Raw genomic sequence first — 23,383 nt, 5'->3', positions numbered from 1 at the left:
ACACCCTAATGGCCCTTACATAGAATGTGATGTGTTGTTAGTATTATTATTATTATTGTGTGAGATCTTCATTTCAGCCACTGCAGAATGGACAGAATTCCACTTATTTCCTGGCCTCCTAAGGTAGGACCCAAGGTCTAACCTAGGTAGAAGACTTGTATATATCTGAGATAGAATATTACTTGCAGTTTGTAGTTCTAGATTTTTTTAGGTGTTACTTCAGATTCTAATTTATGCATACTTTTCTGAGAGAGTACGAAGTAAATCTGCTAGTCAAACTAATTTGGTCCTTAGAACATACTTAAAACAGAAGAACAGTTGGCAAGGAGAAAGCTGCAAACGGGAGTGGCAGCTCTGGATAGATAGGCTTTGGGAGGTGGAATCAAAGCTTGAGACCTATTTGCTGTGATCTCTGTGGCCCAGTGGCTGCAGTGTGTCATGACCCCTGAGTGGGGCAGCAAGTCTTACTGTAAACGTACTGTTTGTACGGGTTTTCTGGTGGGTTTGTACAGCGAGGAGCCCCTTTCCTAGATTAAAATGCACACCCCAAGGGCAGCCACAGGTTCTCCCAGGGTCTGTGGTTTGTGTATTCCCGTGAAATGGGCCAGAGCAGCAGTCCAAATTATAAATTCATTAAGCAAGGTAGCTGTTTCGGAGCTACTCAGTAAGTCCTCTGTGAAGTATAAAACAATAGTTACTGACATGTTTATCGCAATTTCTTGGTTGAGTTCTCCCGTATTACTTTATTTGAACTTGACAAATGGGCAGAGTAAGAGGCTGTCTTCCTCCCCTCTCCCGTTTTTGAAAACTGTGTTATTGAGATGTAATTCACTGTTGGGGGCACGCCACAGAAACAGGATGGCCCCTCCTCCTGCCCCCTCACACCCCAGATTTGCTTTGGATGTTGAGGCTGATGACACCATACTCGTGAGAAGGGTGTGGAGAGGTTAGTTACTCATGTAATGAGGCTCTCTTGAGGAGAGCAGGGCAGCTCCCAAACAGGACCTGAGCCTGGTTTGGGATTTCTGTGGTGGTTAGCAGGTGGGGCCAGGGTGAGGGTTCCTGAGTGGTTTGAATTTCCTTCGGGGACCCAGGGAGGGAACCACCTGGAATGTCCTTTCAGTTTGGTCAGATATGGGACAGGAGGCGAAAGAAGCGGGGGAATGCTTAAAACTGTTGGTAGTAAAACTTCAGTAGTGGAGTCAGGCTCTTCATTCACAAACTGTAGAACTCAGCTGTTTAAAATGTCAATCCAGTGGTTTTTAGTGTATCTGCAGACTCTACACTGCGCATAGATAGCATATATGTTAGAAACACTGTCCAATTTCTGAACATTTTTATTCCTCCTAAAAGAAGTTTCGTGCCCGTTGGCACTCACTTCTCATTCCCTGGCAACTACTGATCTACTTTCTGTCTCTGTGGATTTTTTGGACATTTCACTTAAATCGAATCATGTAAGATGAGGTCTTTTGTGACTGGCTTCTTTCATTCTCCGTAACATTTTGAGGACGGTCTATATTGTAGCATGTGTCACTACTTCATTCCTTTTTATGGCTTAAAAGTATGCATTGTGTGGACATACCATCCCAGTTTGTCGTATTAAAAGATGAATGATTTGCAATGTCGGAGGGTGAGGCAGTGGTAGGAGAGTCGGGTACCCTTATTAGCAGGGGAGGAAGATGTGGGCTTGGGGCTCAAGACGGAGTCAAGGGCAGAAATCCAGTCTTGGGAATTGTGAAAATGAGAGGTCACATTTAATAAGAGAGTAAGTGTGATTTCCAAATTGAAATACACACGCAGTAGGTGGCTGAACTGGTTGCCAATAGATACCACCCATCTCCATGTCTTCTGATGGAATTCACGGTAATTATCCTTGTAGACTAATCCAAGATCATTCTGATGCAGAAAAATCAGTGAAACCAAAGACACATTTGAATGATTCATTTTGTCATGCTTCTATTAGTATGAAACCCGTTTCTGGCCTTGTTGACTCCTTTGCTCTAAATATTTTCTGTTGTTTTTCTTGCCCACTAATTTTTTTGCCCACTAATGATTAACATTTAAAATTGATACAAGTTGCTTAAATGCTTGTTGGTAGGTCCCTCTTGTTTCCTCTGAAGGATTGTTAGGAAGTTGTTCCATGCTGTCCCACTGTTTTAAATATCGACTTGGGAGTTTTTAACATAAATCAAATAGAATATACTAGCACTTCAGATTGTGTTTGGTTATCATGTATAATCCTTTGTAAAGTCCAAACATGATCTTTTGTATCTCAAATGATATTCCCTGGCTTCTGCACCCAGGATGTCTGAAATAGGTAGTAACAATAGTAAATTAAGCTTCAATTTCAGTAAACTATTATTTTTTAAGTTGTTTTCCTTGCATTGCAGAAGTTTAGATGATGACCTTTCGGAATTCTCAAGACAGATAATTTAACCCACGTGTTGGGTGTTTTGTAGTCTACAGTGTTGTGTTTCCATGTTATTTATCTGCCAGTATTGTGATGTCACATGAAGACTTGGCTCTTCTGATGTCAGGACTTGGGTGTGGTCTTAACACTGTAGCCCTGTTGTAACAGAGTTGCGATTCTGAAAGCTGAACGCTCCAGACCATAGATAGTTATTCTGTCGTTGTTTTGTTTTTTTTTTTTCCCCCCCTGTGGCCAGGATCTCTACTCCTTTGATCTCTGTGGCTGTTAGATAAACCTTGCATAAAAATGCAGGAGAAAGGAGAAGCCTAGGTTTTTGCTTATCTATGGGGCCTAATAGGTAAACTCACCAATTTTAGTATATGTGCTGCCGAAGCGAGCACGGTAAACTCACCATAAGAACCAGAAATTTTGGGGTTATGTGACTACATGGTATTCCCTAAAGATCTGCTTTTATTACATTATACAGGTCTCCAGTAAGCAACTCACAGGTACTCAATCATTATAATTCACTCTAACTTCAAAATCTGTAGATAGAAAATGAAAACCATCTGTTGCCTTGTGAAATAAGGGAGAATTCAAAACAGATCTTAACTTTTTTCTAGATGCATGTTATGGATAGGAGGGGTTTTCCTGTGTTCATCATAGTGATTTCATGTAACTTACTTTTCATTCTTTAGGAGGAAAATGCAAGAGTCAACTTAGTGTTCTTTCAGTGACATGCTTCCCTATTAGCCCTCACCAAAGACACACAGAGGTAGTAGGGAGTTAATGCGTTCATTCTGTAGTGGAGGGACCTGGATTCCTTCTGCATCCCAAATAATAACCCTGTTGACTGAGGGACTTCAGTGCGTGTTTAGCATCATGTCCTAGAGCCCTGCTTCAGAAGGTGTATGTCCCGCCCAATCGGGTCACTCTTTATGCATGTTCTCATTTGCATCTGTGGGTACCACAGATGGGAGAATCCTATTAAGCAGTGCAAACTTGCTAGCCCTCTCTCTGGCGGAGTGGAAGTGGGCAGAAGTCGAGATTGACACAGCAATTTTGTGTTCCCCTGGGATTTGCTGTCAGCAAGCTGTTACCCACACATGCAAAAGGTTGTTTGAAGTGGGCTTATACATGTTTCCATAGCAGCAGTCATCTTAGTGATTTCTCTCATTTTGGGGCTTTTTTTCCTTTTTGCTTCTCTGTTCCTCACGGATGCAGGATTAAACAAACAGCATATTTAGGTCAAGGAAAGAGATGTTTGCTAATATAGATGCTGGGCTGAGCATTCTGGGAGAGTGATTCCTTGCAGCAGATGAACATTCTTTGTGCCTTCCAGCAGCATCTGCAGCAGGGTGGCTGTCTGGCACCATTTTTTCATTTTGGGCAGGTTCTGAGATTCAGAACAATCCTAAGCAAATCACGGGAGCCGGCAGTTTTCCAGTAACCACATGTAAAGCGTCGGCTTGTTTGTTCTTCGGTATTAACAGGGAAGCAATCTACTGGAAAAACGACACTTTAAAGATTTTGGTGCATCCAAGGTGTGTCATCTGGTTTTTGCACCACCCCTCCTGTTTGACACTCGGAGCTGGGATTTTTTTTTTTTTTTTTTTGGTCAGGCAGTTGGGCAGGAGCAGATTCTAGTGCAACAGCTCGGAGCTTCCCTTCTGTTCTGGTGCCGGCAACTGCCTGTCATGAAGACGGTTCAGTGGGAGCCTGCTCAGAAGAGCCAGGGAAGATGATGTGGAGATGGAGTAGAGATTGCTAGAAATCGGAACATCCACACCTTGGGGATGGGTTGCACTACTAGTGTCATTCTGTTTAAAGGCATCCGCACCGTTTTTGAAAGAAACTGTGCTTATATGTGCAAACAGCAAGGAGAGAATAATGCCCTTGACTATACAGCATACCATTGGACAAAAGAAGATTCAGAACTATTGATCTCCTGTCTGGTAAATGCTGTCTTGCTTAATTAACAAGGACTTTGATGGTGTTAGAATAAACTTGTCTTTACTTATAAAGCAGATGTATTTATTTACTGCAGCATGCGTATATATTTCTAGCCTGGTGCATACATGGGTAATTAAGTGGCTTTAAGTTTAATTATGAGGTGCCTGTTTGTATGTGAGAGAGTGCCATGCATTCACCAAAGCTTTAGTATGTACAGAGAGAGGAGCCGGAGTAAGCTAATTGATTACAGATTAGTTTTCTAAGTTAGCTTGATGAGCGCCTGTGTTTTTGGTCTATAGTCTCAGAAATAATGTGTGGCAAAGTGTGTATTTAGGGTTTTCTATACTGAACCCTCTACCAGTGATAGTGAATTATTCAGTTCCTTTACGTCTTCGTCTTTTCCTCGGCGAAATTTTCTTGCTAATGGCTTGTGGTCAGTCCTCCCATCAGGGGGAGAAATTTAAAGGGAGCCTGAAAAAAAACTGTAATGGGCGCGAGAAAAATATTTATAGTTTTATTGTTTTAAGTTTGGCTATTTATAATGTTTTTGGGCGAAGGCTCTCGAGACTGCAAGGAAGCTCCCCTTACGGTGATGCTCGAGGAGGTGTCAGGTCGCAGCTGGGTGTGCCCGTCCGTGGCCTTCTCACAAACACCGGGCTGGTGAGGAAGCTGCATATGGGTCTCCTCTTCCCTCAGGATGCCTTGCCATTTTCCCTTCTGTTCTTATCACAGCTTTTTGTCAAAACGAGTGAGAATAACACATGTGGGAGTTTCTGTGTGTGAGTCTGGCCAGCAGCCACTCGGTATGGTGAGGGCGAGTTGTGTGGAAACCCCGAATCCGTTCCTGGTTGTTAGGCTGCCCTCCGACAGGGCAAGGGGGTGCTGGCGGGCCACAGGCTCGCCAGGATCAGATCAGGTCACCCCGGCCTTGCAGGAACCCAAGAGAGGATGCGTTTTGTAGAGGGTCTTCTGTGAGATTAGCTTTCCGAACACTTGGGAGGAAGGGAAAAGAGCATCATTTGAGCACCAGATGCATTTTGGAAGGCAGTTTCATGTGTGGGTTTGGAACTTAAGTGGGGCTGTATTAACTATTAAATATTTTAGACTCTAATGTATTTTGGAATAGGCTTTTGAGAACAACTGGTGTCAGATTAGAAGGACTAGCTCATTACGGAGTCTGCCCCCATTAGGTGTAATCCATAATCCTGACAGTCTCAGGACTGCTGGGCCAGTAATGGCAACATCTCTCCCAGACCGCCCGCTTCTGCTCCCTCAGGTCACACTGACTTGTCTCGGGTTAACCCATCTTTGAGAGACTCTGCTTGTTTTTCTTTTTATTTTGTTGCATGAGGGAGTAATAGCCTGCCGGGGGCTTTGTCGGCATGCCAGGACTGGAGTTTGAAGGTGCTCCTATGATTGGGTCAGGTGCCCGCTGCCCTTGCCTGCATGCATGTATGTGGCCCAGGCGCTGTGGGTGGAAGGTTGCAACCTCTCCCTCCCACTGCTCTCCCTGCTTCTGCCCTTGACCCTTGACCCTCCCCTCACTCAGCAGACAGTGACCCTTTGAAAAGGAAAGTCTGATGGTCACTCCTGTACTCAGAATCAGATCCAGAATCCTTCCTGTGGCCTCCAGTTCCATCCTTACATCTGCCATCTCTGCCTCTCCTGGCCACCCCCATTCTCTTCTCACTCTCTCCTCATTCCTCATTTCCCTTGCTGTTCTCTCCTGCTGGACCCTCCAGCCAGGCATTACCTGGTGCACCTCTGGCCTACTCCAGGGCTGGCTCCAATTTCCCTTCCCAGTGAGGCTTTTTTGACCCCCGGTATAATCTTGTAGCACCCCCGGCACACCCTTCTCTGATTCCCTGCCATAGCTTCTTCCTAACATTTATCTCCACCTGACGTACAGTTAGTCAAGTATAGTGATAGTAGTTAGTAGTATTACTTATCATACTTACAGTAAGAATAAGCTTTCTTTTTAAAAAAATTTTTAACTTTATTTTAAAATAATTTTAGACAATAAAATAGCAAGAATAGAACAGTGGTCGCATATTTCCTTCACAGAGCTTTGCCTAATTTTAACAAATGACAGAACCATAAAGAATAAGCTTTCTGATGGCTGGGATTTTTTTCTGTTTGGTTTGCTGTTCTGTCCTAACAGCTAGAACAGTGTCTGATTTGTACTAAGTGTTCAGTTAATGGGTGAATTCCAATGAAATGGTTTTATGGTCCTGAACTTGAACTTCGAGAGGGTGTTGAGAATTCAGGTTACAATCACTTGTCCTAAAACCAAAAGTCTTTTTTCAAACATTTTTGTCATTCCCCCCAAACAATAACTGGCTCATTTTCAGTAATGTCCACTAGAGTTATACTTTTCAACCCTTCTGTCCTGCACCTGTACCGAGAAGTTATGTGGTCCAAGGCCAAACATCCCATGGGTCTGCTGTGGTCATGACTGACAGTTGATGATATGATCTTTGGACAGTGTCCAGACTAGTTCTTTTTAGACCTATCCCAGGGCACAGGCATTTCAGGGCCTTCATCCTTTGGTTTGGTTTCTTAAGGGAGCCCTGCCCGATGGTACTTCCGTGAGCCCCCTCCACACAAAGGTAGGCTGACCTGCTCTTCAGGCAGATGTGGGCCTGCTGACCTTGGTTGGTTAGTAGGGTGGCTGCTAATTGTCCTTCCTCCAGCTCAGGTGGTTCCCAGCCTGTGGCTCTGCTTTACGTGTCTCCAGATCAGAGCGCTACTTCACCTGCTCCGAGGGCATAACCCCCAGCCTGGCGCCTCAGTGCCTGCTAAGTCTTATGGAGGAAGAGGAGTGATATCATGAACATTAGGATTTGAGGCCGCCCAGTCTTTGAGAGACACTTGAATAGCCCACATGTCTGTCCATGTGTCAGAAGCCCCCCTGGGCGGACTGCCTCATTTTGGCGTCGGTGGAATTGCTCCTCAACTAAGCTTTGTGCTTTCCTCTTGGCCTCATGGAAGGGCATCATAGGAACATCCTTATGAATGTGATGTCTGCCGTGAGGGTTTTACTGAAGGCATTGCTCATTTGCTTTTGGATCAGCCAGTGGCATGATGGGGGGGGCGGTGTAGCAGTTAAGTGTGCTGATTCTGGGGTGCCCGACTGGCTCAGTCGGTGGATCATGCTGCTCCTGAGGGTTATGAGTTCGAGCCTCGTGTTGAGTGTAGGGATTACTTAAAAATAAGGTCTTAAAAACAAACAAAGAGGACCTTCCCTGGAGTCATCCTGCCAGGCTTAAATCCCAGATCCACGACTTGCTAGCTGTGTGGCTTTGGGCAATTTACTTGACTGCTCTGTTCCTCAGTTTCATTATTAATGAGTAATGAAATGGATCTGCACTTAATGAAAAGCAGATAACAGCAATATTTTCCTCATAGGGTTACTGAATGAGTGAATACGTCTAAAGACTTTAGGATGGTGTTTTGTATAGAAGTTAGTGCTAATTATTAGCTATTATCATAATTATTTCTATTTTTTTTGGTGTTCTCTCTATGAGGGGCCCAGAAGTAAATTTCTTCTCTCTATACTCTGAATGGTTATGCTTTTTTTGAGAAACTGCTTTGTATTTTATATACATTAAGATTCATGTAACTGATCCCAGCTCCCTCTTCAGTTGACTGGTAGAGAGAGCTTCGATCCAAACATGTGACCCAATCCTAATGGATATATAGGCTTTTTCAAAAAAATTTTTTTTTAAATTTATTGGGGAGAAAGAGTGAGAAAGTGGGGGGGGGGAGGGCCAGAGGGAGAGAATCTCAGGCAGACTCCCTGCTGAACACAGAGCCCTATTGTGGGGGGGGAGGGTCTTGACCTCATGACCCTGAGATCATGACCTGAGCATAATCCAAGAGTCTGAGGCTTAACTGACTGAGCCACCCAGGTGCCATGGTGATTTTTTTTTTTTTAAATTGCCCTTAAACTTTGCTTCTTACTTTCCTATATTACTATTTTATCACCATCTGCTTTTCCTCATCTGCTTATTAAATAGCTTTTATCTTATTTTTCATATTATTATGTCATTTTAAATCCTTTTGCAACAAGGCAGAGTATGAATTAATAAGTTAATAGAGACCTTTATAGTGAAGAAAAAGTATTTTTAGGATCACTAAGGTTGGCTCTGAAGCCAAAATCAGATGTCTCTAGTGTAGACTTCAGCTTTGTAAGACTGCAGCTGTGGGCTCTTGTACAGGAGGTTCTTTTTATATCTGAACGGCATGAATCAGCCCCATGGTGGGTAGGACACTGGGAAATGGGCTTATCTGGCTTCTGGGGACTGACTGAATTTCAGCTGTACCACACTTAAATATTGACTAGCAATCCTACCGCAACGGAGGGCGAGGCTGAGTTAGGATAGTCTCTATTTCCCGAGTATAGATTTTTCCTAACATCCTCTTTTTCTAAGTAATTGAATGTATTAGTTCAGCTCATTCCAGACACAACCTTGAATGCTTCTGTGTGCTGAGCACTGGCGTACGAGGAAGCCATGTCCCTGTCTGGGAAGGGCCCGCAGAGCTCACAGGGCCTGTTGGGCAGGAAAGGTGATAGGAAAGCACAGCTCAGCCCAGTCACCTTCCGTGAGGAGGGCAGCAGGAGCGGACACTAAATCCCCTTTTTCCTAGTCTGTGAGGGTCTGTGATGGGTCCAGCCTTATTGACTAGCACCTAACCTGTTTTACTCAAGTCGGTAATCTAATACTCCCCTTCTTAACATGTCGGTGGAAGACCCGAGGAGCTGTGGGGTTATTGTGTACCCTGCTGTCTTTTTGCCCATTAGAACTGAAGTGGAAGGGGCGCCTGGGTGGCTTAGTGGGTTAAGCCGCTGCCTTCGGCTCGGGTCATGATCTCAGGGTCCTGGGATCGAGTTCCGCATCGGGCTGTCTGCTCAGCAGGGAGCCTTCTTCCCCCTCTATCTGCCTGCCTCTCTGCCTACTTGTGATCTCTCTCTGTCAAATAAATAAAATAAAATAAAATAAAATAATCTTAAAAAAAAGGGAAAAGAACTGAAGTGGAAGAAGTTGCTCAGTTGTAGCCCTGACGGCTGCTGGGACCCTGTCAGCAGCCCGGTAGAGAGTGGTCGTGAAGGCAAACTGCTGGAAGTCACAAGGGGAGAAAACACACTTTCTGTTTTCCATTTCTTTGGTGACACGATGAGATAATAAGGGATAATCTTACCCATTATAAATTAATGTTTACTCTTTTTTTAAATCTCCTTAAAGCTGTGAAGTTTTTCATTTTTTTTTAATTATAAGATTTGCTATACATCTTCAGTGTGTTTTCAGCCTATATTACAGTACAGAATTTTATCAGACCATTGCAGTCTCCCCAGGCTAAACAGTCCTCCCTAACAGAAAATACCTCCTGGCTCTGAAAATCCTCTCATTCAGCATATGTGCCCTGTGCAGAGAGAACGGAGTTGAGGGTGGTATGTTGCCTCACTCCGAAGAGCCTGCAGTTCTGCTCGTGCATGTTTGTGTGTCTGTTTGGAGGTGGGGGGAGAAGGGGGGACATAAGTTGTGAATCTGTGACAGCTGATAAAAGGAAAATTGTATAATACCCATCAGCTTGAGGCAGTGGGGAAAGTATAGGCTGGATCTTGATGATCTTAGATGTGCCCTCATAACTTTTTCTTGCACTGTGAGAACCGTCTTGAGGTATAAGAAAGCAGAAACCTGCTTGGTGGCCTTCTAGAACATTCCTTCGGTTCTCAGTCCGATCACTGGACAATGGCTTTGGATAGGATGTGTTTGCCATCTTATTTCTAATATCCTTCCTAATGATGCGCAGTGATTTTGTTTTTGTTGCCTGTTTGGATCATAGCAGTAAATTGGAGATGTTTTCAAGGAACAGTCTGCTCTGGTTCCTGGATCCATTTCCTGCATCCGCGATTGCACTGCTCTGTTGATGCTGCTTTTTGTGAGTGAAGCCAGCGTGACTAGCGCGAAAGCGTATTGCACCTTTCCCCGATGGCTTATTAAAATTTACTACCTTATTAATATTTATTAAATTTTAAACAGGTAATTAACATTCATTGTAGAAACTAAGCATGCTGATGTTTAGTACATAGAGGTAACCACCGATTTAAACATTTTGAGGCAAAGCCTTCCAGAATTTCATCCATGTACAGCATGGTTCATAAAAAATACATAACTGTTTAGAGTTGCTGTGGACTAAATTGTGCCCCTTCCAAAATTCAAATGTTGAAGCCCTAATAATCCCCAGTGTGACCACATCTGGAGATAGGGTCTTTAGGAAGTAATTAAGTTAAACGGAGTCATAAAGGTGGGGCCTCCATCCAACAGGGCTGTGACTTTATAAGAAGAGTCAGAGATTCCTAACTCACTGCCCTGTGAGCACACAGCATGAAGGCAAGCTGTCTGCTGCAAGCCAGGACAAGGGTCTTCTTCAGGTACTGACCTTGCTGGTATCCTAACCTTGGACTTCAGCTTCCAGAACTCTGAGAAAATAAATTCCTATTGTTAAAGCCACCTGGTCTGTGCTGTTTTATTAGGGCAACCCAATCTAATACATGGGTATAATCATGTTGTTTTGTCCCATAGTCTATAACTAGCTATAGATAATCCGCAATATATCCTGGATGTCTTTCCATGTTAATAAGTATACATTTATGTCTCAGTCCTAATGGCATCATTTCATTGTGTGGATGTATCTTAGTTCATTTCGGACTGCTGTAATAATATACCATAGACTGGGTGTCTTATAAATAAAAACATTTATTTCTCCAGTTCTGGAGACCGGGAAGTCCAAGAGTCAGGCATCCACAGATTTGGTTTCTGGTAAGGGCCCGCTTCCTGGCTCCTTGAGAGCCGTCTTCTCACTGTCACCTCACATGGAAGAGGACCGTGGATATCTGTGAGGTTTCTTTTATAAGAGCACTATAATCTCTTACAGATTATAAAACGGCTTTATTTTATTTTATTTTATTTTATTTTAAGATTTATTTATTTATTTGACAGACAGAGATCACAAGTAAGCAGAGAGCAGACACAGAGAGAGGGAAGCAGGCTCCCCGCTGAGCAGAGAGCCCGATGCGGGGCTCGATTCTAGGACAACCCTGGGATCATGACCTGAGCCCAAGGCAGAGGCTTAACCCACTGAGCCACCCAGGCGCCCCATAAAACAGCTTTATGAGGGCTCCACCCTCATGACCTAATCACTTCCGAAAGGCCTCACCTCCACATACCATCCCATGCGGAATTAGGTTTCAACATACTCGGTTTGAGGGGACACAAACATTTACATTGTAGGATGTGACATTTTGTTTAACCAGTACCCACTGTTTTACTTCCCTGTTTGTTTTTTTTTTAATTGTCTTATTTTTTTTCTATCCTTGCATATATACTTTAAACATTGGTCAAATTGTTTTCACCACAGATTTCTAGACCTGGAATAGCTAGGTCACAGTATATTTGGTTTTTTGAAGGGTTTTGATAAATGTTTAGCCAAATTGGACTCTAGAAAGGTTATTTTGAGATTTTTAAACTTGGAAGACAAGAAAATTTGTTTTCTCTCCTTGGGATTTCAAGTAGTCTGCCTTTCTTATTGCTCTTTATTAAGCCGCTGATGGCGTTATCTATGAACAAAATAACATCGCCCTCGATTGTTGTATAGTTAGGCCAATAACATGGTTATACCAGGGTTCACATTAGCACTAATTTTGTCTCAACTGCTGGAAACTGGCGTTCTTATATACCCCAGGGGAATTCTGAAATGTTCCATTGTGGGGGCTGGAATGTATTGTTCTGGGAGGTCTTCACCCTTTCAGAGTTGGTAGCTATTTCTTAGATATTAAAAGAGGAAAGCAGCAGAAATACTGAGTAGAAACAGATGAGTAAAGCTGTTGTTGCTTTGCACAAGCCTTTGTAGGTATTCAAAGTGGTTGATTTATATTCCCTTCATACATGCAGTGAGAAGCAACAACTCTTTTCCTTTTTAAAAGTAACATTGTCTTTCATAGTTAATAATTATTAGAGAGAATTTAGAGACTACAGAGAGAAGAGTAAAGAGGAAAAGAAAAATCAACTATAATCCCACAACCTAGAAATAATTACTGCTTAACATGTACTGTGTGTGTCCTAGTATTTTTCTCTGCTTATGCAGATATAAAAATGGTATGACATTTCATAAATAATTCCTGATGCCTTTTTTTTTAAGAAATTTTTTTTTAAAAGATTTTATTTATTTATTTGACAGAGAGAGATCACATGTAGGCAGAGAGAGTGAGAGGGAAGCAGAGAGCCGGATGTGGGACTCGATCCAGGACCCTGAGATCATGACCTGAGCCGAAGGCAGCGGCTTAAACCACTGAGCCACCCAGGCGCCCCTTAAGAATTTTTTTTTAAAGTAATCTCTATACCCAGCATGGGGCTCAAATTTAAGCCCTGAGCTCAAGAGTCACATGCCGAAAGCACGCACCAACTACATCAACTGAGCCAGCCAGGTGCCCTTTCTGATGCTTATTCCGCTGATTTTCTTATGCCCGCAATGTTCCACTACAATACTAGTATGTGCTTAATATTCCATTGCATTGTATATTCTAGAATTTATTTAAATGCTTCTTTGTTATTAGTCACAGGTTATTATTCATTAAAATTACAGAGGACATCTTTACCCAAAAATCTTTCTATGCATCTTTAATATTTTCAGAGGCTAGATTCATGAATGTGAACTTACTAAGGCAAGAATGAATTTTTAGAAGTCCCTTTAAGGCATATTTTTTACTGCTTAATGATTGATCGCATTTATGTTCCAGCAGTGGTGTATATTTGTCTTATTATTTTTGTTTGTTTTTGTTTTTGTTTTTAAGATTTTATTTATTTGAAAGAGAGGAAGAGTGTGTGCTACGTGCGGGAAGGAGCAGAGGGAGAGGGACAAGCAGATTCCACGCTGAGTGTGGAGCCTGACTGAGGGCTTGATCTCACAACCTTGAGATCATGACCCAGCAGAAATCAAGAGTTGGCTGCTTAATCACCTGAGCCACCCAGGTGCCCCTAGTCTTGTTTTATAAATGATTGCCAGTGTCGTTCTTTACCAGTTTGAGAGGTAAAGATAGAACTTGAAAGCTCCGAATCCTTTGTCATATTTATTTCAAGTATTTCTCCATTTTGTCATTTCCTTTTGATTCCTTTCATTATAGTACTTGTTTTACTAACACAGATTTAAATGTATATGGTAAGCATAATCACCTTATACTCAATATACTCATTTTTTAAAAAAGATTTACTTATTTATTTATTTGACAGACAGAAATCACAAGTAGGCAGAGAGGCAGGCAGAGAGAGAGGAGGAAGCAGGCTCCCCGCTGAGCAGAGAGCCCGATGTGGGGTTCGATCCCAGGACCCTTGAATCATGACCTGAGTCTAAGGCAGAGGCTTTAACCCACTGAGCCACCCAGGCGCCCCTCAGTATACTCATCTTATACTCATCTCATACTCATTATTTTGTGCTCAGAAATTCTTATCTCAAATCAGATATTTACTGGTATTTTCTTTTGGAATTATTTGTTTGTTTACTATTTGGCTTTTTTTTGTCCAAGGATCCTGTCACCTGTTTTTGCAAATAAAGTTTTATTGGCATAACCACACACACTTTTTCATTGTTGTCGATGACTCCTTTCATAGTGTCATGGTTGAGCAGTTGTGACAGAAATCTGTAATAGTCAGTAGCTGACTTAAAATGCTTATTAGCTGGCCCTTTGCAGTTTGCTGACTTCTGGATACTTGGTTCAGTTGAGGCCCTAATTTGATTCCCTCCTTACCTCCAACTCTCATTTTTCCCAATCCTGTTTGTTGAGTTCATTCATTCCTTTCTCACTGATTTGTGATACTGCCTTTATTATATTTTACATTCTTTTATATGTTAGCGTTTATTTTGGTACCGCCCTGTGTCCATTACAGAGGGAAAGTTCTTATCCAGCTGCCAGTTCAATTGCAATTTGATAACAATAGAAACAAGGGATTCAGAGGGAGAAACATAAATTCTACATTTTTAAGGTAGAATAAATAGACTGTCCTCTCTAAGTTGCTGAATTAAATAGTCTTATAAAGCATATATTAGTAAAGCTTCAGGAGTGAAGTGTTCAGGTTTGAGTGTAGAGTTAAATATATTTGTAAATCTGTTTTCTTGTGAACCAGCCTGTTCATAAAGCAGATCAGACTTGTCTTTGTAGGGACTCTCTGGTGCATTTTGATGAAAGAAAGATTCCAGTGTAGCAGCTGCATCCTCAAGTAACCTTGATTTGAATCTACATATTTTCTATTTCCGGTCTTTGCTAACAAAATGAGTCCCAGCAAAATATAAGCAGAGATACTACTGGAGTTTCCAAAGCAAGTGTATTCGTGTCTACAGGAAATACATCTGTGTCTGAATAGATGGAGAATAGATTCTAGCTTTCCTGTTACATGTTATTTGAATTCCGAAGATAGTTTTCCTCCTTACCCCCATGTTACGTGTGTGCAAAGGTTTGGGTATGTATATGGCTGTGTGTGATGTATGTGTGCTTGTGTATTTGTATATGCCTGTGTGTATTTTTTTTTTAAAAGATTTTATTTATTTATTTGACAGAGAGAGAGATCACAAGTAGGCACAGAGGCAGGCAGAGAGAGAGAGAGGGAAGCAGGTTCCCCGCTGAGCAGAGAGCCAGATGGTGGGGCTCCATCCCAGGACCCTGAGATCATGACCTGAGCTGAAGGCAGAGGCTTAACCCACTGAGCCACCCAAGCGCCCCGCCTGTGTGTATTTTTTGTTACCACCATCCTGGGATACTGGATAAAGGAATACTTTACTTTTTTTCAAATGTCAGTGAACAATCAGAGGCTTTATCTGAGGGCACATTTCAATAAACATTGGTTTCTCTGCCAAGGAAACACCCGTATCCGAGGGACTGAGGTAGATGTGACCTGTGAGCTGAAGCAGAGGGAGGATGTGAGCTAGTAGCCGGCTGATGCGTTTCCTCTTCTCTCTGGAGAAGTCCTCGCAGAGTCTCTGAGATGCGAGTTTACGTACAGAATGGTAAGATACAGACTTGGTGATAGTCCTATATAGCATGTAGTTTGCCTTGTGCACTTCTGATGTTCCTTGTGTGTTTTCTGGACGGATGAAGTAGGCGACGGCATCGTCGAAGCCTCAGTGTTACACTCGGCTCTTACTTCTCTCGGCGTCCTCGACGGCGGAAGAGCAGTCAGAGAGAACCCGGAAACCTTTCTTGTTTCTTCCTTCCCCTGGAAAGAACTGTTTCCTCTCCACAACACTTATGGCAACAAATGGGTGCTCCTCCCGGCCCCCGACATCAAACAGTTTGGACACTAACTACCTAGAGTGAGTACAGACTCGGTTTTTTAGGGCCGAGCCCCGGAAGACTGCTCCCCTCTCAGTTGCCGGTCTGAAGTCCCAGTTTGTCACCTCTGCATCCAACTGGCCGGCTATACATCTGGGCTTCTCAGGACCCCTTCCTTAGGTTAGATAATTTGCTAGAAATGCTCACAGAACTCAGGGAAATACTGGGTATCACCGGTTAACTGAAAAGGATATAATTCAGGAACAGTCAGATGGAAGTGATGCACAGGGCAACGTATGGCGAGAGGGGTGACGGGCTTCCATTCCATTCCACACTCCCGGCCCTGCTGTGTGTTCACTGACCCAGACGCTCTCGGAACCTCTCCATTTAGGGTATTAATGGAGGCTCCATTATGTGGGCATGATTGATTAAATAATTGGCCATTGGTTATTGAACTCCATCTCCTGCCCTTCTCTCCCTCTGGGTCAGAGGGCTGGTCTGGAAGATCCAACCCTTTCATCACTTCGTTGGTTCCTCTGGCAACCAGCCTTCTGAAGTCACCTCATTAGCATAAAGTCAGATTAGGTTGGATGGGGGGTATTATGAGTAACAAAAGATATTCCTTTGTCATTCTTGAAATTCCAAGAGTTTTAGAAGCTTTGTACCAGGAACAGGGGCAGAGAAATACAAATATGTATTTCTTTTTTTTTTTTTCTAAGATTTTATTTATTTATTTGACAGGCAGGCAGAGAGAGAGGGGGAAACAGGCTCCCTGCCGAGCAGAGAGCCCGATGCAGGGCCCAATCCCAGGACTCTGGGATCATACCTGAGCCAAAGGCAGAGGCCTAACCCACTGAGCCACCCAGGTGCCCCCAAATATGCATTTCTTAATTTGTTATGCCTCCTCCTCTTTTCTTTAATTTTCAAATATTCAGTGGATGTCTGGGAATACAGTCTCTGCTCTAAGAGAGCAGGTAGGAGCTCTGAAGCAGGATGCAGGCTGTGATGGGCGGAAGCATCCCTACCACGTGAAGATCTCTGAGCACACCTGGGACAGAGTCAGGGAATGCTCCTGGTAGAAGTGATGTCTGACCTGGATCTTGAAGGAAGAGAAGGACGTACTAGGTGGAGGGGTGGGAGAGGGACATACCGACCAAGGAAGCCAAATCCGGGGAGGGAGAGCTGAGACCTTCCTAGAGCCGTTAGTAATTCCACAAGGCTGGAGGGGCCTTATGGAGCTGGAGGACAGCTGTGGGGGTATACTGGTGACCAGTGGGCTAGAGAGGTAAGCAGGGACCAGATCCTGATGGGTCTTTGGGAACTTTATTTCAAATTGGAGGAGAGCCGTTTACTGAAAGTTTTAGACAAGGAAAGACATGGTCAGATCGATGTTTTAGCAAGATCACTCAGACTGCGGAGTGAATGATGGTTTGGAGAAAGGAGTCAGGGTCTGAAGATGGGAACACTGATGAGGGGGCTCCTTGCAGCAGAGTGACAAGTGATGTTGGCCTCGTTAAGGTAGATGGTAGTAGAGATGGAGAGAAGTATCTGGATTTAAGAGATAGTTAAATCTAGACGAGAGGGGGGGTCAGGGGGAGGGGTCAGGAGTGTTCAGATGTTTGCCTTGGGCACCTCTGGGCCATCTACTGAGGGGAGAACCATTTTGAGGGAATGAGTCTGAGGGCGTGGGATGGAGAGGAGGATTTTGGTTTGGGGCGTCCCTAGCGTGAGGTTAGACACGTCAGAATGGAGACATCTGTAGATCAGTGTAGATCATCTGTAGATCAACCAGCCATGACTGTTGAGGCTGGAGGTAGCATCGTGGGTTCCAGCAAGGGAAGGATGCCATGGGCATGGATGAGGTCCCTGGTGAGAGCGCCCTGGGAAATGCAAAGGACGAGGAGCTGGAATAGCTCTCCTGAGTTGAGTGGTCGGGGTGGGGATGGACGATAGCCTGGTTTGCATTTGGAAACAGAGGTATAGCGCTAGCTTGAAGAACTTGGCCGGCAGGTGGACCTGCGTGTGCCTCTTGCTTCCCATGCCCCGACAGCATCATCTTATTATTCACAGAGACATGTAAGAGACGTGCTCAGTGTTCTTCCCCGCACAGCAAGGTTTCAAGTTAAGTGTCTCCTCAGCTCTTCGGAAGGAGCTTATACAGTGGAGTGGGGAGACAATGGGTCACTGACTGAAGTCACCCCTCCCCCCTCCCCCCACCCCCGACCCCGGCTGGAAGAGCTGATGCTGAGCATGCTTATCAGCCACGCTTCTAAGCTCTTTATGTCTGTTGACTTACTTACTCCCGAGGACAACCCAAGAGGTAGATACTCTTGTTACCTTTATTTTATGGTTGGGGAAATGGAACCAAGAGAGGGGTAAATATTGTCTAAAGTCATGTAGTGAGTAGCACAGCCGGGATTCAGACCAGTCACTTAGTTCCAGAGCCCTGTGTTCCTCACCGTGAACCACAGCGTCTTGCCTTGCAGTACAACAAACGTAACTGTGAAAGCAAAGCCATGATGGGATGTGGGAAAGTACTCAGAGATGAAAGAACCCCTCGGTGGGAGGGGAGTGAGAAGAAGACGAGGCAAAGATGAACAGGGAGCCCGGGCTAGCTTGGGACACAGAAGTAAACATTAGTGGACAAAAGGGCTAGATTCCACCAGAGTCAAAGGGTGATGTGAACCAGTGACAGGGTCCATCAGGAAGGGTGAAGGGTTCTGAGCTGAGTGCGAAGGATGAACACAACCCCGGCGGGGTCAGGGTCTAGGCAGGGCTGGGGTGGATCTGCATCGGTCCGAAGGGAACAGCGCATTCAGAGGTGTGCAGGGAAGGGAGAGAAGTTCCGAGCTGCCTGTGCGATGAGGTGGCCGATTCTTGAAGAGCTGCCTCGTGTGCCCAGCCCCCCGTGTTCTGTCTGGAAGCCCGTGGAGCGGTTGCTGGGTATTTTAGACCATCCTCATGTCAGAGTGGGGTCAGAGTCAGAAAGGAAGTGGAGGGAAGTCAGGGGCCAGGGGTGAAAGATCTGAGGCCTCAGGCAAACCCTGTGATTGAAGGATTAGACTGGAGCGATATTTTATGGAGCTAGAATTCACTCGGCTGTTGCACGCTGGAAGTGGGTGAGGGAGCGGGAATAACACCCGGTCTCCTGACTTGGATGGTGGTGATGCCATTAATCTAACGCAGGCCCCGCAGGGGCAGGTTTCGGTGCAGCTGGTGTGCGAGCAGAGACAGGAGAGATCAGGAGTTCACTCTGGGTCTTGCTGAGTTTCCAATGCCTGTGGAACCTTCAGGTGAGAGATAGATCCAACTTTCAGAGGGCCCCGAAGTGCCTGCAGGGTAGACCCCCTCTCTAAGAAAATGAATAGAAAATTTCAAATAACAAGTTAGGTGCAGGACCTTGGGCGGGACCCCTGCCTGCCAGGGAGGGTCCTGAAGCTTGTTAACTTCTGCAGAGCCTGCTCCTGCTTCATGGCAGATGTCTGAGGCTCCCTGAGGTCCCCTTCCCTGGCCCTGTCTTCCTGGATGTCAGGAAGTCCCCAGTTCTTCTCTCTAAGCCGTAGGCTGGTTGTCCCATTAAAGTTAATCCAGGGTTTACCTTAATGTGGTGTTGAGGAAGATCCTTGCTTTGCCTTCTGACTTTTCTGCAGAAAATGTACATGCTGCTTCTGTCTTCCTATCACAAAGAGATGGAAAGGAAAAGCCACAAAGTGCTTTTATTAGATGAGGGGTTGGATTTATTATCCCTATCCATAACCAAAAGAGGATAACAGTATGAAAATATATTCTACTTGGATTATCAACAGGAGTTTGGAAGCTGCAGAGACAATGACCTGTTAACACTTCCAGCTTTTCCTGCGAAGAAAGGGTTTTGGGGAGCTGTTTTACCTGTAGCTGTAGTCTCTTACTTAGAATAAAACCTTTCAAACAAGTTTATGTGGTTTCCTAATAGTGATTGAAAGTGGTTTCATAATAGCGGGTAAATGTAAGGCATAAGAGAGCACATTTAGATAATTCTCCCAATAATGAGTTTGGTAGCAGTAAGATGGGCGTGGAGAGCAGAGCCCTAGAATCATTGTTTAGTCTGCGTCTTTGATAAAACTCCAGCTGAAAAAAGCCTTTCCTTGCAGGGAGGTGGTTGCCGACACTGCCAAGGACAAGGTTATATTTGGGCAAATGTTGTCCGCTCTCATCCTGCTGCGCATATAGCCTGTGGAACCCCCGTGACAGCCCTCATCCTTGGGGTGGCCCCTTGGCCACCCTAACTCAGTGTTCCAGAATCCACCCCCACTTCCTTTTGCTGTCAGTCTCTGTGTGTGAATGATCTCAGCTAGATGTTGGGCTCTTATCTGATTAAAACATTCACACGTGGTATAAATAGCTAACAATGACATCTGCCAGAGGTATTTGCATTTGGGAGGGGAGTTTGCCAACTGACGGTGGCACCGAGGTGACGATGGAAGATTCGGGAGCGGCTTGTCATTTATTCCCAAACTGGGGAGCGAATGGGATTTGGATGCCAGGGAGTCTCGGAGTTTGGGCTTTTGTTTTGATTATAGAAGGAGGGTATTTTCACCTCATTTTTCTTTCTTTCCCAAGTAGGCGAGTTTTTTGTGTATAGTTATCTAGAGCACACTTTGAATGTTTAATTGGGGAGGGCATGAGATTTTTAGTGGGGGCCTCTTTGCTGTGTGTTGCCACCAGCAGGCCCTCTAGTTCCTCTCCCAAGCTCCCAGAAAGATCAGCTTGGGCACCGAGCATCTCCCTTTGGAGAGATTGGCTCCTTTCTTGTGCACTGAGAATATCTACAGATTTTCATCACCGGGCCTTGTAAAGAAACAGCACTGAGACGTTACTTTGTCATTCAAGTCCATGACCTGCTCCTGCTCTGGGTCTGCGTTTCGAACTGAGTGCTACGTCTTAAGGAGGACATATCAGGGAAGGAGAAAATCCAGAGAGGGATTATTAAAAGGACCAGTACATATTTATAACAAAGTTGGTAGGTAGCCTCTTCTACGTGTGTTCCCTCCCAGAGCCTAAAGTCAGACCAGGTCATCCTGCTTTTATAAATCTTGTACGGGTGTGAGGGAATTGGGTGGATTGGGAATCAAAGATGGGCAGAGCCCTGAACGTTTTAGCCAGACCTGGAAAGCGGTCATCATTGTCTGATTTTTGGCTTCTCTTTTCCACCAACCAGAGCAGGATTTCACCAGCCCTTCTCTGCCAAATTGATAAACGCATTTTCACTTTTCACCCTTAGAATTCAGCCACCTTTTAGAATGGCTGTTGTGGAACAGAAGGACGCAGGCTGCTTGTGACCGGTGTTGTAGAATAAGCAGAAACTCTGATGGTTTCTGCAGATGCGTGTTTATCAAACATTCTGGGCACTGTCCAGAGGCCGAGCAGGCAGTAGTGCTCTTAATTTGGAAAACAACCTCTAGCTGCATCAGAACGTTCAAACCTTTCTCATTTTTTATAATTTCTAATCAACCTCTGTTAAGAAAGGAAGGAAGGAAGGAAGGAAGGAAGGAAGAAATGTAAAGAAACACATTGAGGATAAGCTTTAAGACTGCTTATGTTGTCTGAAGTGTAGCCCCAGACATGTATTTGGCTGGGCCCAGGCAATTGGGAAAGCCACACAGTCTTGAAACAAGCAAGAGAGTTCATCATGTAAGAATTCCTTCTATTGGGAGATGAATTTTTAAAAACCCTTAAAGCTATTTTTGCTTTTCTTATTAAAAAATGTTGTTTTGTCATCCTCTCTTTGGCCACCTTCTAGCATATGTGTGTGTGTTCGTAAGCTGATCTACAAACCTTGTTCCAGGCCACATACCCACCCTCTGAGTCTGTGAACAACAAGAGTAATGAGTTGGAAAGATGGTTGAAGGAACTCAGGGAATTGCCACATTAGGTTTTCAGAGAGTACTTAGGCCATTTATTTCCAAAATATACAATATAAGAGCTTCTAATGCCAAACTCTGAGTTTGAGGTAGGTCTTCTTATCACAGAAGTAAAGAGGGGAGTTGATGCATGTCTTTCTTTGACTTCCTATCTACCCTGTTTATTATCTGCGGTTAGATGATTTATATCAGAAAACCATGATTCCAAGTCTGCTTCCCCTTTCCCTCTCTCTTCCCCGCTTCCCTCTCTCTCCCTCTTCACCCTCCAGGGACATGGTGGCTGTCTTTCTCCACCACCCACTCACTGCGTGTTTGAGATTATAAACTAATTTTAATAAGAGCCCTGAACATTAATCTGGTTGCTTAGATCCATGAGCAAATACAGATGGTTTTGGATTGTCCAACATGATGGACAGCCGGCCCCATCACCTCTCCCCATTTACTCTTTTGTAAGTAATAGAGAGTAGTCTGAATGATCTAAAGGAGTTGTGTGCTCCGAGTTTCACCTGGATTATTAGCAGCCCTGGAACTTCCCCCCTTTTTTTTTTTTTAAAGATTTTATTTATTTATTTGTCAGAGAGAGGGGGAGAGAGCGAGCGAGCACAGGCAGACAGAGAGGCAGGCAGATGCAGAGGGAGAAGCAGGCTCCCTGCTGAGCAGAGAGCCCGATGTGGGACTCAATCCCAGGACGCTGGGGTCATGACCCGAGCCAAAGGCAGCCGCTTAACCAACTGAGCCACCCAGGTGTCCCTGGAACTTTCTTTTTGAGGGTGGTATTACTGTATTGGGTAAGAGAGAGACTGGGAAGAGCCCATTTGAAGGGGGTTAGGGAGGTCAGTCTAGAAGGAGGCAGTGCTGACCAAGACGGTGTTCTCTGAATCACACACCTCCCTCCTGTATGGATTTTACCAAGTCTTTTGGGTTGGAAACTCTGAAATATTTTGGCAGCTGAGCTTGGGACTCGGCCTGCGTGATTCAGACGGAAACCGAAGCCAGGAGTGCTGTAAGTGCATTCGAGGTTAAAAAGGGCCTTCAAGCTCTCATCACATAATTGGTGACAGGCTTTTTCCATTTGTCTGTCTGCCAGGGCAAATGATCAGCTCTTAGTTGATACCCTGAGGGGGAGCACGCTGGAACCATGAAGGTGGGGCGGTTCCTGCCTTCACGGGCTTCTGCTTCATTTAGTGAGATGAGACTTGTATGCCGAGGTGTGTGCGTGCCCCGGCCTCGCCACGCCCTGGGTGGCTTTTCTCTTCATCCTGTGTGACACGTCCCCTCACCCATGCCCCGTGGCTCCAACATCCACCCAAGTCCCGTGTTAGCTGTTCTCATCTGTGACTCACTCCCAGGAGGCCAACCGTGTGCGAAGGAAAAGCAGAGTGTCGGGATGGGCACATTCTGGGTGTTTCTGGTGTGCAGCACACCTTGGAAAAGCGGACCGGCGTCTGCCTCCCAGCCTGACAAACTCCTCTGGGCTTTTTGCAAAGAGGATTGTGGGGATTTAGCAGGGCTTTGTGGTGTTAGCAGAGGGTGGGCTGGGCGGCCACCACACCCAGGCGGAGCGAAGCCCCGTCTAACTGTGAGGTTGGAAAGTAGTGTGCTTCTCACATGGACATCTTTTCTGTGATATAACGAAGATGCACGAAAAGTATTCCAGACAGCTCAGGATTTGACACTGTGTCCTACTTGAGCTGTAGGTCCACAAAGCACAGGGACAGGGAGAGTGCATGCCCTGGAGGCTGAGCATGGCCAACGGTGGAAAGCAGTCTGAGGGCAGAGCGGTGGGCCCGGCGGGTG

General features: G+C 44.8%; 1 protein-coding gene across 13 annotated transcripts in view; it reads left to right on the top strand.

The window, feature by feature from the left end:
• DOCK9 (dedicator of cytokinesis 9) overlaps positions 1-23,383 on the top strand; it is a 283,179-nt gene that overhangs the window by 62,368 nt on the left and 197,428 nt on the right. For 6 of the 13 annotated variants that reach the window (XM_046028143.1, XM_046028140.1, XM_046028142.1 and 3 more), the window contains exon 1: positions 4,154-4,365. The exons of 5 other annotated variants lie outside the window; for them this stretch is intronic. In XM_046028143.1, coding sequence (XP_045884099.1) covers positions 4,207-4,365 — 159 coding nt within the window. In that variant the 5' untranslated portion in view covers positions 4,154-4,206. Of the gene's footprint in view, positions 1-4,151; positions 4,366-23,383 lie in introns of those variants that run through there. 2 more of the 13 variants (XM_046028147.1, XM_046028149.1) reach the window with 2 other exon arrangements.

The sequence above is a fragment of the Meles meles genome, chromosome 14, assembly GCF_922984935.1.
Source record: "Meles meles chromosome 14, mMelMel3.1 paternal haplotype, whole genome shotgun sequence".
Taxonomy (NCBI): Eukaryota; Metazoa; Chordata; class Mammalia; order Carnivora; family Mustelidae; genus Meles; species Meles meles.
Note: the sequence above shows the minus strand (reverse complement) of the source record. Positions and strands in the feature narration are given on the sequence as shown.